We start from the raw sequence: 16,398 nt of genomic DNA, 5'->3' as shown, positions 1-16,398 counted from the left end.
ACTTATCAATACTTTATATGGACAAAAGTATTGGGACATTTGGTTGCATTAAACAAAAGGAGTATTGATAAGGACAGTTTGTTTGATAATGTACTCTTATCTTGTTTTTTTGTAGCGTTCTAGTGTTCTAGTATTAAGTACATCTACAGAGCTTTTTCACCACCTTCCTAAAATAATTATCATTTGCAAAATTGAATTTTTTGCCTGTGGTAAAATAGTTTATGCCCTCAGCTGTTTAGATCATTTGTTTTAACCCCTTTAGGATAATGGCCTATGTCAAGAGTGTGACTTAAGCTAATTCATTATGCCTAAGTCAGAATAAAATCTGACTCATTTTAATAGCTTTCCAAGATGACTACCTACCATCTATCTATATACCTATCTCTCTATCCATCTATTTATCTACCTGTCTACCATACATCTGTATACCTATCTGCCTATTCATATATTTAACTTTAGTTAAGTAATTTCCATGATTCAGGGCTTGTCCCAAATTGGTGATGAGATTTTTATTATAATGTAGTTTACGTCTCGTTAATAAAGGCTATAGGCCATACATATTGCATAGTTTAGTTTTTTATCATTATTATTGAGATGTTTAGTCTGCATTAGTCCATAGCCCATAAAGCTTTTATATACATTTACAAATATGTATTTTTACATAACCAAAAGTATATTTCTGGTTGCTTCTGCATTATTATACTGTTTTTATATACTTTAACTTAAAAACCATTACCACTTTTTTAATAGCCATAATAACTGTAATATGTTGGTGTTTCCTGAAATACGGTGAATATTTTAGTATTGTGTCGATATATAAAGGCAGAATATGTTTAAAATATATTGTTAATATAAAAGCTAACAAATGCTTATTTTTCAGTGTACAGTATGTGTTGTGTTAGTAAATGGGTGGGCAGACTTTAATCAGAACACGACTGGTTAGCATGATAATAATAATACGTTTATTTTAGCTCTATTTGCGTATATAAGTATTTAGACAGAAATTTCCAGACTTTTCTTTTTCTAGAAACCGCTTCTGTCTAGGACACGCGCTCCCATGATATCTGCGGGGGGCGGGGGGGGACACCTGTGCCAGCCAATCAGGAGCGCCAAAGCGGGTCACGTGGTTTTCTCAGCGGGCACGCGAGCGCTCTAATGTGTTTTAAGTTACGATGGAAACGGCATTAGAGCCTCTGCTGGAGAGAAGGACGAGTTAAGTTACTGCAGGACTAACTGGACTCAGGCACTGTCACTGTCTGATTTTACCTCATTAAACTGAATTAACCAGTTTATTTAGGCTCTACTGAACCTGTGGAAATGTTCAACAGCCTTCTCAGGGATTTTGACGAGGACCCTTTCTTCTCGTAAGTCTCTCAGTGTAACTGTCAGGTTTATTTTTGTGTCTGTCAGCTATCTCTCTCAGGCTCCCGTTATTAAAGTAACCTAGCTAACTAGATAAATGCTAAGCGAACTAGCTTAAATGTCTTACTACTATCTAACGTTAAATTAGCCAACTAACTGGTTTTGTCAAACATTTAACGCCAATTTAGGTTAGTTAACAAGTGTACGCTAGAGTTGGCTTAATTTCTCTGCTGTATAACCTAACTAAGTGAACTAAACTTTCTGTGCGTTATTTTAACTTTCTTTAAACATAAACTTGCGTTGTTGGCGTTCAAAAGTTACCTCAAACGGTGTGTCATTTAGCTAGCTAGGCCTCTTTTTTCAAGAATGTATTATCTAACTAACTTAATTAAACGTTAGCTAGTTTACTTGTAGCTAGATGTTTTTTTTTAGCATAAAGTATCAGATAACTAAAACAAATGTTTACCTGTTCCTTGGTATTCTGACCTTAAAGCTCTGAAAATAAGAGACCACTTAAAATTATGAGTTTCTTTGATTTTTACCCAATTAAAAACCTCTGGAATATAAACAAGAGGAAAATGGATGATCACAAGCCATCAAACCAAACTGAACTGCTTGAATTTTTGCACGAGGAGTGGCGTAAAGTTATCCAAAAGCAGTGTGTAAGACTGGTGGAGGAGAACTTGCCAAGATGCATAACGCCAGGGTTATTTTCCCAAGTGTTGGTTTCTGAAGTGTAAAATTGACTTGGGTTGTAGTGAAACATGATAATAAGTACAAACTTTAATCCAATAGCCCATCTCTGTTCATCCCCAGCATTCCAAAATACAGCTCTTTTAGCCGATGCTCCCAGCTGGCTAGTGGGACATAGCCATTGCAAAGAAATAACTATTTTTACACAATTAACAAGTTTAAAGTAGCTTCACACTTTTAAGGAGAATTCTGAGGGCCCTGAGAACTTTAAATGTGCAAAGTTTATTTAAAAAGACTGTTTATACACACAGTACCTTCAGGTAGTTCTCCAGACACTACCATCCTAAAATTTAAGTCATGGTGCATCCCCAGTTAAAATGTTACCATATAGTACTAATCGAAAGTTGACGTTTTTCTTTATTAAATGTATTTACTCATTGTAGAATAAATTACCCGCAGCAAAACAATTAAGGGACACATTTGGAATTATTTTAAACTTTTGATTCCTACCATATAGGGCTGCAGCTATCGATTATTTTAGTAATCGAGTACTCTACTGAAAAATCAATTCGATTAATCGAGTAATCGGATAAAACATATTTGTTTGCTTAAAGAGTAATTAAAAAACACAAGAAAAAAACAAGACATTTAACTTAATAATGAATGACCAATTGATTTCCTTTTTTAGATAAGTTATATTTTTAAATTTACAACATACATTTCCAAACGGCAAACACAAATAGAAATAAAGGGATAATAATAATTTAATTAATCAATAAAAAAGGCATAAACATTTGCATTATGTTGTGCATCTTAGCCTCTGAACAGCAGAGATGTTGCCAGTTCGTCTCACCAAGCCGGTGACTTGTATTAGTATAAAACTCCACAGCGCTGTATTCACTTACATAAAGCCTGTATTAAGTCCAAAATTGTCTGTTTGTTTTTTTAACTAACCGCACATTAGACAGTATTCCTAATAATCAGCGCTCCACAGCGCTGTCGTTATGTTATTAAGGTACATACATGTTAATCTCACTGATTAATTATAGGTTATATTAACATTCTATTGGCTCCACTGCTAACGTGTCCTCGGCTAAGACGGTGCAGCATTAAAAACGTGCTGTTGTGGGAAGCAGAGCGAATACACGCTGTCCAGCTTAAAAAAGCTGCATTATTATTGTCCTTTTTCCTCGTAAGTTGTTGCTCTGTCCCCCTGCAGCTTCAAAATACCCTCTTCTTAACTAAATCCACCGCTGCCTGCTCCTCCTTCCTGCGCGCGGGTGACGTAACTCTGAGCGCGCTGTCACATTAAAAGCACGAATTACCGCGCGCTGAGTTCAATTAAATAAACGATTACTCGAGGCACAGAAAATCACTCGATCATTTTTTTAAATCGAGTAACTCGAATAACTCGAGGAATCGTTTCACCCTTACTACCATACATCCTTCATATCCCCAGCATTGTGGTTCTGAACACGACAGAAAGGAGAGGCTTATAATCTCTGATTATACCTTTGCAGTTTTAGTTATATGATTATATGATATATTGCTTAAATACATGGTAGTTTGAGGTGACTTATCGCCCAGCAGTGTGAATGCTGGGTTAAACCCAACTGAGATGAGTGATTTGGGATGAGCTGGAGCTTCACATCATAGCGTGAGGGAAAAGCAGCAACTATTGTTCAGCACCTCCAGGAACTCCAAGATACTGAGAACTATTTCAACCTCATAAAGCCAATGAGAAAATACCAAGAGTGTGCAAATCTGTCCTTAAAGCTAAATGTGGCTAAAATACAAAACATGCTCAGTATGAAATTTACAATTTAAAAAAAAATAATAATTTTTGAATGAGAAAAGGTGTGTCCAAATTTGTGACTGGTGCTGTATATTCAGAAGTATCCACCGCTTGTTATTGTTGGTTACTGTAACTTAGTAAACATTAAGTTGTAGCCATAGCCAACACCGGTGTTTAGTTGCACACATACAGCTTGTGTCTTTCTAAAGCAACCAAACTTGATCCTAAGACAGCCTTGCCATCCCCCCCATAGATTGGCACAAATCTCACTGGACTGTGTAACAGTGGAACTCTCTGGAGTTCTTAATCACCACAGTTCAGTTCCTTTGGATTGATTTAAATTGGAACTTGTGATCCAGAGCTAGCCGATGGGTTAAATTAATCAATAAATAAATCAATAAATAGGACAGCTCTTTATTAATACTGTAATTTCAGTAGAACACAGGCATCTACAAACCTTTCTTTGGACCTGTGAGTCTGACCTGACACACCACAATGGCTGTATTATTTATGTACTTGTAATTGTCAGATTTTGCACCTATATGCAAAGTAACTTTGGCCTGCTACTGAGTGGAGAGGGCTATTTAGAGTGTTGGTGTGTGTGTTGCTTTAATGGTGGCTTTGTATGTTTGGCAGCGCTTTAGTCATCAGAGATAAATAGCCTACTTGTTGATCAAACTGTTGTGGTAAATAAAAATTGGGCTGCGAAGTGAAACCAAGATAGAGATGAATAAGCAGATAGGTATATAGATTGTTAGTAGATAGGTGTGGGTATATTAATAAATGGATAGACAGATGGTTATATAGATAGGTATAGGTAGGTAAATAGATGGATAGATAGATGTGTATATAAATAGGTATAGGTGAGTGAATAGATGGATAGACAAAGGGGTATATAGGTAAATGGGTTTAGGTAATTAAATAGATGGATAGACAGATGGTATATAGATAGATGGTAGATAGGTATAGGTTGGTAAATAGATGAACAGTTGGGTAGATATATTTGACATTGAGCTATAAAAGTATGTATAAATGCATGATAAAGTGCCAGTATAAAAGCATAAGAATAAACAGTGTAAGCTCATTGGAAATAACAGGCAGCGTGAAGCCTCAGTAAAATTGGTTAATTATCCCGTATGTTGATTCACTTGCTCAAAACCTGCTTTTCCTTTCCTCTTTCTCTCTCTTTCCTATTCTTTTAGCTCAAACAGGTAGGCTTTCCTTTATTCCTTCTTGTCAATCTCCTATACTTAATTCATCATGAACAAAGGTCTGATTGGCGTTTTCTGGTCTCTCTCTCTGTCTGATAGTGATCCATTCCAGGCCCACAATGAGCACATACGACAAATGATGAGGAGCTTCTCGGATCCCTTTGGCCACAGCTTTATGCCCAGTATCACAGATGGACGGGACAGGGGACGAAGGCGAGAGTCCCATCCTGGCAACAGCGTAGCCATCCATAATGACCACAGAGTAAGTACTGAAAACTAAGCTAACATGGGAATTCCATCAATTTTCAAATGATTGTATAATTAAATCATTTAGATGGCTATTGTTCACTCCACCAGTCCATACAATTATAAATATATAAATATATAAATATTTGTGGACAATAGATTTCAAAAACAACCCATTTAAAAAAAGTCTAATTTTAAAGTCTGGAGAACCAGGTATTTAGCATCTTTCTACCTGTTTAGCTTACCACAGTTTAGTGCCACACAATAAAATCACAGTTTAAATCAGGAGGTTTTTTGTTTTTTAAAGCTCTGAGTGATTTCTGTTAGTAAAGTTTAAAGTAGCAAGAAATTAATTACAACCATATTTGGATCGTAAAATAATAGAAAGCGCAAAAAAAATGTAATATGGGCCAATTTTAATATATTTAGCAACTCAAGTTCTTTACAGGGCTATTGATGGGAACCAAGGGACGTAATGCGTGCAACACAAATATAGCCATTTAGTTTGCATTTTAAAATGCTCAGTTAATCCTCACCTGTCTTCGGAGTTTGATATGTAATGTTAATCATGGTGGAACAGTGACAGAATTCATTTTATAGTCAATAATTTTATATTAATGTGTCCAAGTCATCTAGCTATCTATGTCTTCAGTCTCAGGGGGATTTATTTGGCCGTGTGTATTTTCATGAAACAGAACCTGGCTTTGACATTGTTAGCCTATCAAAACACGTTGACCCCTACAGCGTTTGTACACTTGGCTCACCCTCTAAACAGACTGTTTTAGTCTGTATACTTGCAATTCCCATAGTTAGGACATTGAATCCAATACCTTAGTCCAGTTCTTCAGCTTATGCTGACCCACATAGTCTCTGTCCTCTTGGCCGGTGAGTAAAATGACCTGAACATGTGTTCAACGTCCAGCATCGTCTCCTTTCAGCACACAACAGTAGTTAAAATAACATCAATAAAAGTCCAGCAAAGGGAGTGTACTGAGTTCATGATGGGGAAACTGCCATGCTTGTGTAAACCAGGGCAGCTCTTTACTGGCAACATAGTTCCAGGCATATTGAACACTGGGGAGAGAGAAGAGGGGTGAAGAGAAGGGCTGATGAAGGAGAAGTCCCTATCACCCCTCAAGGAGCTATGTTTAGCCCTAAGGGTATTTTTAGAGGGCTGGACAGCATTGTTCCACTGACACACTGCTTTCTCACTCAAACGCACTAAAGACTCTCTTGGGGACTCAGCTGATAGGACTGTTGACACGTAGGCTCAAAAGAAACTTTTTTTTTTGTTACATTGGCTGGCAGATCAAGTTTGGCTCATTAAATAAGCAAGTAGAAATATGCTTTGAATGTGAGGAAATGTATGCTCATTTTGTTTTATAACATTGACATTTTTTTATAAATATGCTCCCTAATACTAAGTCTAAGTTGCTTTTTATGAGTTCAGAAATTCAGAGTTTAGAACTTATTTCTGAAAAAGTTAGGGTTCCAGAAAAGTTAGAATTCCTGAAAAGTAGAAATTACACTACAGTTCTTAGATTTTTAAAATCCCTCCAAGATAAATAGTCAGAAAATTTCCTTTTGGTTTCTCTTTTTGTCTTTTTCTCTGTAAGGGGTGGGATCCTATTAAAGTTCGGTTGGAGTTCAGTGAGCTTTTTTAGGATGACTCATTCTTTCCCTAATGTTTGTAAAGGCAGACTGCATGTCTAGGTGCTTGATTTTATATGTAAGTAGCAACTGAACCGAACGAAACACCTGATTTAATTATGCGTCCCAGTACTTTTGTCCATATAGTGTATCTTTCTAATTTTATGTATTTATAAAATTTGCTAATGTCAGCACCCAACATAGTGCTACTATACTGACAGCACAAGACTAGGGTTAGAATGGACACGTACTGACTGCCCTCTGTCAGCTCACTACTTACAGTGTGCTGCCCTGAGGTCTCACGATGGCCAGCTGGCCTGCTGTAGCACCCCCAGGGTGCTAAACATAGTTCTCATGTCCCTCTCTAACCCCTCCACCTTACTCCCCTTCCCTCCATCTGGCTTATATATTTATCCCTGGTAATTACTTTCATCGAATGCCAGAGTCTTCTCGGACCTGCGATCTCCTGTTTTATTGGGCTGCTCCTGTCTGAGCCTGCCTGAATGGCTGTTAAGATAGCGGCAACTGATTCGGCTCATGGCTGGCGAGTTTAGAAAGATTTGGTTTTTATGAGGAGTCCTGCTTTGTCGAGGTTGTGGATAGTTTGCAGCTGGCTTAGCCTAGATTATTAACAGAGTTCTGCAGGTGGATATACTGGGTCCTTCTAGATTCATGTGTTTATGTGTCTGTTACTATGTGTGTGGGTGGGTTCAGTATCCTCACACACCTGCTTTGGCACCCACATGGGTCATCCGCTTTCATACACACTACTGCTCTCAAGTATCAGCTATGCTTTAGGGGATCTAGATACACATTCTAACACTTGGGCCCTCCACCGAGCTGGCGAAAATGTCCACTCGTCCAGAGCTTAAGCAAGACTTTTTGGAACGGTCGAACTGTACTCCTGGTTGACTCAGTCACTTTATCCGTCTGCTTACCTAATGTTGCTATCAAAACACGCTTCATTAACACACAGCATGAAAATGCAATCATCTGACATTGCTTACTGCGGAGCCCTTAGACGATATGATGCTGGGCCATGTCGAGGTGACTGTTGTTCCTATCCTTCTTAGAAGTACCATCATTTGTGTGTATCATTCACCAAATAAAAAGCACCTTTTCCATTTGGAGCTTATGAGTCATTGAGTCATCCTAAACCACCACCCAGTCCTGGTCTTGAATCTGGGAGTGATAGGAGACCCGAGGCTGTGACAGGGTACAGCAGAAATGGGTCATGAACTCAAGTCAGCAGGGGTGGCACACGCATAACTCCCAGCTCAACACAGTACACCCAAAATAGTGTGTGTTAATTAAAGAACCTTTTACCCGTGCTCTGGATTCTGCGCCGATAAACTAGGAGGACATTAAAAACATGCTCCTGTAGCCAAAATATAACCCTGCCCTTCCCTCATGGGGCATTATTAGTTCTTAACTCTCTTTCAGGAGTGTTGATAGGTTTACAGCGCTCTGACCTTTCGGGGGAGCTGATGCAGCGCTGCCAAGACCCCAGCTCTCGTTGAGCCACGGTCAGTTCTGAGAAAATGGATTCTGCTTCACTGTGAAATGCCAGAATAATCTGCAGCGACAGCCACCAATTTTGTGTGACTGTGGCCCTTTCAACAGCCCATGTACTGTACCTTGAGTATGTGTATATATAATAATTATTGTTTAAGTGTTTTGTTAACAGTATATTTTTAAAATTCCATGTGAATAAAGTCTGTCTTCTAAATATTTTTTTCAGCGTTTTGACCATCTAGACACCCCAAAAGAATAACTAACCAAGTTTACTTTTATATGTGTAAACTCAACCAAGACACTTTTAAAACCGATTCAAATCTGAACATTTGAAATGATCAGAGATGCATGTAATCCATATTAGTTATTAGCAGCATATAAAAACACATTTGACAAAAAAAAGTTCATTAAAAATCTCTTATATATTTATATATTTCCGCATAACAATCAGATTTCAGTGTAAATACTCAGACACACATTTGACTACAAAGTGTAAAAGCACCTAGGTAAAATCAGATCAGGACATCATACACATATTAGTCATATGACATGAATAGGTGTAAACAGGTACTGTACATGTGTCTCTGTGTTACATCACATATCTAGAAGAAAACAGAACCTGACTGAAGTGTTGATGCTCAGTGCTACCAATGTTTTGGTTCATTGATACGGTAGGAGGCCAATATGACCTCTGTCAACTCTGACCTCTGTGGGGGGACTTCTTCTCTCCATTGGAGCTGAATGTTCTTCCATTGGGCATTCCTTTCCCACGCTAGGTTTGTTTATATTTCATACTGTTTTACAGTATATGCAGTAATCCATATTTATTTACCATAGTCTATGAAGAATCATAGAAACTACAAGTAGAAGTATGTTGTTTTATATGAATAAAGTTTTATATCAGGCTTTTTTCTTTTTCAGCCTTTTACATCTCTTGGCCCATTGGTCATGTGACCGTACTATGCCCAACCAATATCTAAACAATAATGTGTTCCATCTAAATTTTGATTTGCAAAACAGGAAAAATGTGTGGCAGAATTTCATGATAAATAAACAAATGGATATGCTTCCAAGACTTCTATCTATGTTCACTAGGGACTGACTGACCTCTATGTTTGTGTTTTTTTTATTGTATTTAACTGGGAAGCAGCCAAAAAAGGTGATTTACTGTGTACAAATTAATATTTTATATTTCTTTTGTTTTGTGGGTTGGGGGTTAAATAGTGTAGCGTAGGCTGCCTGAACTACTGTATTTAATGTAAACACTGTAGTTTGGCACCACAAGACCTTTTTATTTCAACATGCTTATTTAAATGTATAAAAATATTGTATTAGTGGGATGTTGCGTGTGTCTCTTCATCAGATGACTTTTTTGTCCTTTTGTTTGCTGGTATTCAGCTGTGTGTGCATGCGTGTCAAGTTTTGTAACACTCAGATCTTGCCAAGCTGGGAATCTGGAAGCACCGAGCTTTAGTATGCCCTTTTTTTATTGGCAAAGGCGGGACATCTGCCACCTTGGCACAGATTCATGCTGGCATAGCACTGAGCTGCTGGGCTGATTTAGAATACCAGAGCAAACAATGGGAGAACTTCTGAGAATTAGAGCTGATCAGGAGTCAGGTTTAGCCTTGTGTGTTTTTAGAAAGACACTAGCACTCTGAGGGCCTGCTGTACGTAAGAGAACAGGTGCAAGGCAAAATGTGAAATGATGTGGCCACGCTGCGCTCTTGCAGTGAGCCTCAAATGAACGTTCATTGTGCGAAGGCTGTAGTTAATCTTGCAAACTGCACATAAGACCACCTGTTAGTATTGCTTTAATACATGAGGGGTGCAAGGTTTAAACAGCATAGTGAAAGAAAAAGTGGAGCTAGCAGCCATCTTGGGACAAAGATAAAAGACATATTTTAATTATATTATATTTAACTATTCAAACTATTGAAATTTTTTGTATTAACCAACTAAAATATTTCTAATATTTAAAGGCTGATCTATTTTCATTTAGTGATATGCAGTAAACCTATGCTCTTTTTTCTGTAGAAATGAGTTTTGTATGGTCATATAAGTAGGCATGCACCTGAAAACCTGAAACCAAAACTGTTTTAAATAAACTGAATTATGTATTATGTAAATATTACACTACCTCTTTTTTTTTCGTTTTTACGTGGCAGCCATCAACCTATGCAATTAAGCTATTAATAACACCAAAACAAAGCCTGCTGTGTACTTGAAATTGTCAACATCTACCTGTGTAGTCCATATTTTTAATAATAAACTTAACACATTTGCGCTTATTCAGCAATCTGCACTGGATTATGTTGAGAAGGTGAAACTAAATTGTCACGCTGCTCCTTTAATAACAACGTTTCTACGCCATCATTTGCACAAAACAGTGCTCTGCTGAGTGTCACAGATTTTACTACACAGAACAGACCCTGCCGGATATTTCTCACATCTTTATTGCACACCGCTGACTTTACAATTAACCCAAGTACCGAGTCACTGTTTGGGTGTCACACCATTAACAGTTCAGTGTGGTGCAATGCCTCCATTCAGCCACATGTGTTCTTCAGAGCATTTGTTAACAGCACAAGGGCTCTTAGACTTAAGAGTGCATACTCTGAGAGCCACTCTTTGAACCGTGGAGCAGGCTGTCAGAGAGAATGCTTTGAAGAGCAGTTATGAGGGAGAAGGCCTAAGGATAGACTTCAGCAGTGATCTTAGATTGAAGTGGTGATATATGGGAGGAGGAGGTTGGAGAGGTTGCCTTCAATGCACACCTAAGGACCTCTCAAGAGCTATTGAAGTTGATAATAAGGGGGATGAGACGGGATGTGTGTATATGTCAGAGAGAATAAGGAAGAGAGAGAAAGAAGAATGGGCCTCATTCACCAACTGTGAAACCACCAATTGTTACTAATGTTTATTTACATTATATAGTACACTATTTGTCAAAGTTTGTGGACACCCTTCATAATGAATGCATTAATCTACTTTAAACTGAACTCATTGCTGACATTGATGCTGGTAGAGGTAAAAAAATTTCCAAATATAAAGGACTATCTGGTGCAGATCAACATTAGCCTATTGACACCATACTTTGTGCCAGGTGTGGGTTAGGTAAAGGGATGTAATGCCTGTAATCATTGAGCAGTGGAGCAATGAAACTGTGTCCTTTAGAATGATGTGGGTGCTCAAAACAATACTTTTGAGATGAGTTGGGGAGTTACTGACGTTTTTATTGCTGAATGCAATCCAATCCTTACAGCAAAGCTTCAAAATCTTGTAAAAGCTGCTTTCCCTGGACAGTAGAGACAGTTACAACAATAAGTATATAGAGACATACAGGTGGTAAAATGTTATTTTGCTAATGTTTGTCCACATTTTTCACCAGCAGGACATGGATTTAATTAGGAACCCATTTTCCATGATGGCGGGCATGAGGAACAGAATGACGGACATGCACCGAAACTTTGTGAGTCATCATAATTTGACATTTTCTACAACACTCACACCCTTAAATAAACAATATGTACAAAATTAACACTAGTATGTAAATTGCCAACAGAGTCCAATTTCTAATCACTGAAGAGTTGTCTGCCCTGCCACCTCCTCCCCAGATTAGCAGCTCACATGGGTTGCCAGGCTGAGGACACTGAACCAACATTAACCAAATCATAATGCACTTTAGCAGTGGCAATGTATACTCAATTTGTCAGTAAATTGAGTCAAGATAGATTGAAACTTTCACTAACATATATTTCTGTTATGCTGGTTGCTACTGAGGGAGTGAACAAATGTTGCTTATCTGCTCCTGATAGCATTTCACATCAGCATGGTTAAGCATGACCTTATAAGCCAGCACGTCTGGATCACTTTACCTATCTAAAATATTCACTACCTTGGTAACTCAGCTGCATGCAGACCACTGACTATGAATGAAATCGTGTTCAATCTCTGGCAACCTAAAGTGTGAAAATACTGTAGGCCCAGGGAATGAGTAGGCTTAAAAACTATAGATTTCTACTCCATAATGGACAAAATTTAGAAAAAAGGAAGATGCCAGTGCTTAAACATTTCCCTGGTATCTGATGACACATCATGATCATTTTATGAGTTAGTACAGAAAATATGATACAGTATTGGTTAAAAGATTTTTTTCTGTTTTAGTGAGTTTATAGACTTTAATATGTGAAAATGTGCCTGTAGTTAAAGATATTTCCTTTAATCTGGTTTCAGGACAATACATCCACAGACTCCAACTCCCATGCGTTCAGCTCCTCCTCGGTCATGACTTACTCAAAAGTGGGAGACGAGCCAGCAAAAGTGTTCCAAGCTTCATCTCAGACACGGAGCGCCCCCGGCGGGGTGAGTACTTAGTAACAGGGGCCAAAGTATTAATACATTATTATTTTCCCTATACTGAGTGCAGTGTTAACAGCTTTTGTAGGATATAGTGTATTATTGATAAATGTGTGTGTATGTTATTTGTGTGTAGATTCGGGAAACAAGGCGGAGTCTGAAAGATTCTGTGAGTGGAGTAGAAAAGATGTCTATTGGCCACCACATTCAGGACAGAGGCCACGTCATTGAAAAGAAACACAACAATAAAACCGGAGAGAGAGAGCTCAACCAGGACTTCCAGAACATGGATGAGAGTAAGTGTGTTCTCAGTCTGACAGTAAATTAGCAAGTGCCCCAATGCTTTTAATCTTATACAATTTTAGCAGTGTATTTAGTTTGTTTTATTGATATACTTATTGATTTAGTTGGTGTATAAATCCAGTGTAACTTTGAAATGGTATATACTGATATCCCAAAGGCATGGGAGAAGCACTAGTGTCATGTGTCATGACTTTTGCCATGACCCATCCCGTCATAACACATTCCAGTGCCGTACCCTGTCTTTATTTATTTACTCTTCTGTTGTGGGAAGCAAAACACAGGGTCACATTTTTAGCAGTTACCCTGTTTAGGGTCCCAAAACTGTTTTCACCCCTAACCTTTAGCCCCCACCTCTGTGGCCTTTTAGCTGAAGCCCAGTCCTTCGATGAGGAGTGGCAGCGGGAGGTGTCCAAATTCCGGCCAGTTGCTCCACTGTCCCGTCTGGAGGCTCCCAGGGCCAGAGCAGTACACAGAGCGGCCATTGCCGGCCCCAGCGACACAGACAGGTCAGCTATGTGCTTTTTAATATAAAGTTATGAACTTTCTTCTGTGGATAGTAAAATCACTGTTAATGATGTAAAAAATTGAATATTAACTAGCATTCTGACATGACCAGACCATGACAAATCAGTTACTTGTAAATAATTAAATAAAATTGTAGTAAATTAGAAAAATTCAGAACAATCTTTAATTTTGTTACATTAGGGGGACATAATCTATTTGTATAATAACAAGTAATGATTTAACCGTATCATGTGGACCATTTAGGTGTCCCTGAGAACTGGTTTAAAAACAATTGGTCCATAAAAGCAGCTGAAGGACCAGTTCAGGAATCATTTAAATAGAAATAGGGCCCTATCTTGGGCGCATCGCTATCTTACACCCCGCCAACAGTCTATTTTCATGCCTTGCACCTGTGCCGTTTAAATAGCGAAGACACTATGTGTTGTGGAAGTGAGGGGTGTTCAGGTAAATTTTTGGTGTTTTGTTATCTTTACAGCGGAAAACTTGCCACTGACTGATTAAAAACCTGACAACAGACAACCGTCAGACAACCATAGCTATGTTAGCTATGCAAATGCACTGGCATATTCCACACACACAAGGACACACTGCACAAAAAAAACTTCAACATCAACAAAAAACTGAATACAAAATAAAATAACATTGCTGTTCCCATAAATGACCTGCTTGTGCACTTTTATTACCTTAAAAGAGCAGGTCAGTTTCTTCTGCTGAGAATTGCAAAAGGGCTGCGCCGTTAAAATACCAATCCGCCAAAGTCAGTGCGCTCCTAGCTCTTAAAGGAAATGGCAAGTGCCCGGTTGATTGGTTTATTTCACTTTACAGCCAAAATACACCCATTATTAATTAAGAGAATTATCTTCACAATACCAAACACACACCCTAAATCAAGCTGGTTGACGGTTGATGGCTTGCCTATATATCACTAAATTAGGGCCCCATAGGGTGTCATTTTCCAGCATCTCCCTAAGAATTTTCAGATTTATTCACAGCTCTGCTCTTTTAATGATGTTCCCATTGTCTTTGTAAACTGAACATATTCCAAATAAGAACAAGAAAAATGGATTTTAAGAAGAAAACTATATTTCATTCCTTGTGGAAAACCAAAGTGTTGTAATCTGTGGTTGTCTGTGCAATATTTCTTTAAAATACTGCAAATATAATTTACCAGTAGATATGTTGCGTCTACGAGGGCATTATAGAGTTAAAACAGTAAACATGAACACTGTGGTATACCAAATTGATCAAACTCAATCTCACCCAAAAACTTGTGCCAACCAGCATCTTTTGTCAAATTTGGTAGTTGGTTAATAGAAGGCTGCAGCAGTCTGTTGCATAAAGTTAATTAAGCAATAATACACTCAGTGTTATTGCGAATATACCACAGTTCCATTATCTCTGTTTATTAAAAGATGTTGAGTTAAAAAGTATGAGAAATTAGAATCTGTTTGGTTATAAACACTTCGCGAGTTAAAATAGTTCCATTGCTGCTCTGTTTTGTAGATGCACTGTTTGGCTTGTAAGCGCTGCTTTGTTGCTAGGTTACCTGTATGTGGCAGAGTAATACACGGAGATCTTCGGTTACAGTGCATTACCGGCTGATAACGGCATTCATAGAAAGTCTCTTAGCTAATCACATTGCAGGGTCGGAACTAACTGTGGTATAAAATGAAATCTGTTCTAGGTACTGTCCTTATTTTAACATTAGAACTGTACTCATGTTAATTTGTTGTTGTTTTCCAGGGGAAAAGCTGAAGCAGCTGATGGCAACAAGAAGACACACGTCTCTAAGCTCAATATCGAAGGCTCCAGTTTGAAGAAGTAAAAAGTGATGAATATGATGGAATAAAACTCTTGGCAGGCAGTGGCTCTCTGGTGCTGTAGCCGTGTTTCTCTATCAGACCAGTGCTTATGCTGTACGTGCTACTCGTTACTCGCTTCTGCATTATAAGCTAGACTGCAGCTGTGTCTGCTTGAGTGATCCAGATTGGTTGCCCCCCACCCTGATGACCCCCACATTGTTTCTGTGTTTACAGAAATGTTTCTGGAAAATAGCTCTTCCAGGAAATCGCTTTACCTGAAACTGCACACATTTGAATATGAATTTCCTAAATAAATTAAATACAAATGCTGATTTACACAGGCTGGTGGATTTACCAGCTTTACCTTATGGGCAAAATCAAGATCAATACAAAAAAAATGGGTCATGTCCATATATTGTATGACAAATTGATTATAAAATGATTGTGACATGCCTGTATATGAGTTCCTTTTTACGCACAAAACCCAAATGTTCCCTTCTTTCCCCATATACTAAAAAGTTTCTCATATTCTAATGTTTTTCTCTGATTTCTTGAATGTTACTTTTAAAATATTTCTCCCACTTGTGCTTTTTGCTAAAAACAAGCATAAATAAATTTTTGAATTTGAAGAATTTACACATTGTTGAATGCACTTATGAATATGATTCATGTATGTAATTGACTACTATGGGCATACCTCTAACAAAGGTATAATCTGCTGTATACATTTGTAAAGAAATGCAATCAAAAACCCTTTTTATACACTTGTCTGTGCTTATTTTCAGCGCGTTGGTTTTATGTTGTTCTGTGTTTCTGCTGTTCCATTTTTCAGGGTTCAAGAATAAAAGCGAGGTGTACAGACATTCTCAGCTATCTTGATATAAATTACCAGTGTACTTCAAAATGTTCTCAATAAACTTTTTGTTCTTTCAGTTTA

At 38.0% G+C, this 16,398-nt stretch overlaps 1 protein-coding gene across 2 annotated transcripts; it reads left to right on the top strand.

Moving 5' to 3' along the window:
* The first annotated feature begins 1,169 nt into the window (after window positions 1–1,169).
* On the top strand, window positions 1,170–16,398 carry mlf1 (myeloid leukemia factor 1). 2 transcript variants are annotated; one of them, XM_007258390.4, is made up of 7 exons: window positions 1,170–1,364; window positions 5,161–5,323; window positions 11,867–11,944; window positions 12,709–12,837; window positions 12,968–13,127; window positions 13,502–13,640; window positions 15,403–16,398. In XM_007258390.4, exons 1-7 carry the CDS (start codon window positions 1,318–1,320, stop codon window positions 15,482–15,484), a joined length of 798 nt encoding a protein of 265 aa, XP_007258452.2. In that variant the 5' UTR covers window positions 1,170–1,317; the 3' UTR covers window positions 15,485–16,398. The 2 variants fall into 2 exon arrangements, with proteins under 2 accessions (XP_007258452.2, XP_007258451.2); XM_007258389.4 differs by having other exon boundaries at window positions 11,864–11,944.

Source organism: Astyanax mexicanus, chromosome 4, assembly GCF_023375975.1.
Source record: "Astyanax mexicanus isolate ESR-SI-001 chromosome 4, AstMex3_surface, whole genome shotgun sequence".
Classification (NCBI taxonomy): domain Eukaryota; kingdom Metazoa; phylum Chordata; class Actinopteri; order Characiformes; family Acestrorhamphidae; genus Astyanax; species Astyanax mexicanus.
This window is presented reverse-complemented; position numbering and strand designations above follow the sequence as displayed.

What these genes read in the sequence shown, in the direction of transcription:
- mlf1 (XM_007258389.4), top strand. Translation starts at nt 1,318, where the DNA reads ATGTTCAACAGCCTTCTCAGGGATTTTGACGAGGACCCTTTCTTCTC. An exon ending in CCATCCATAATGACCACAGA is followed by an intron (nt 5,324 to 11,863) that starts GTAAGTACTGAA and finishes ATTTTTCACCAG; the next exon opens with CAGGACATGGATTTAATTAG. An exon ending in CGGACATGCACCGAAACTTT is followed by an intron (nt 11,945 to 12,708) that starts GTGAGTCATCAT and finishes ATCTGGTTTCAG; the next exon opens with GACAATACATCCACAGACTC.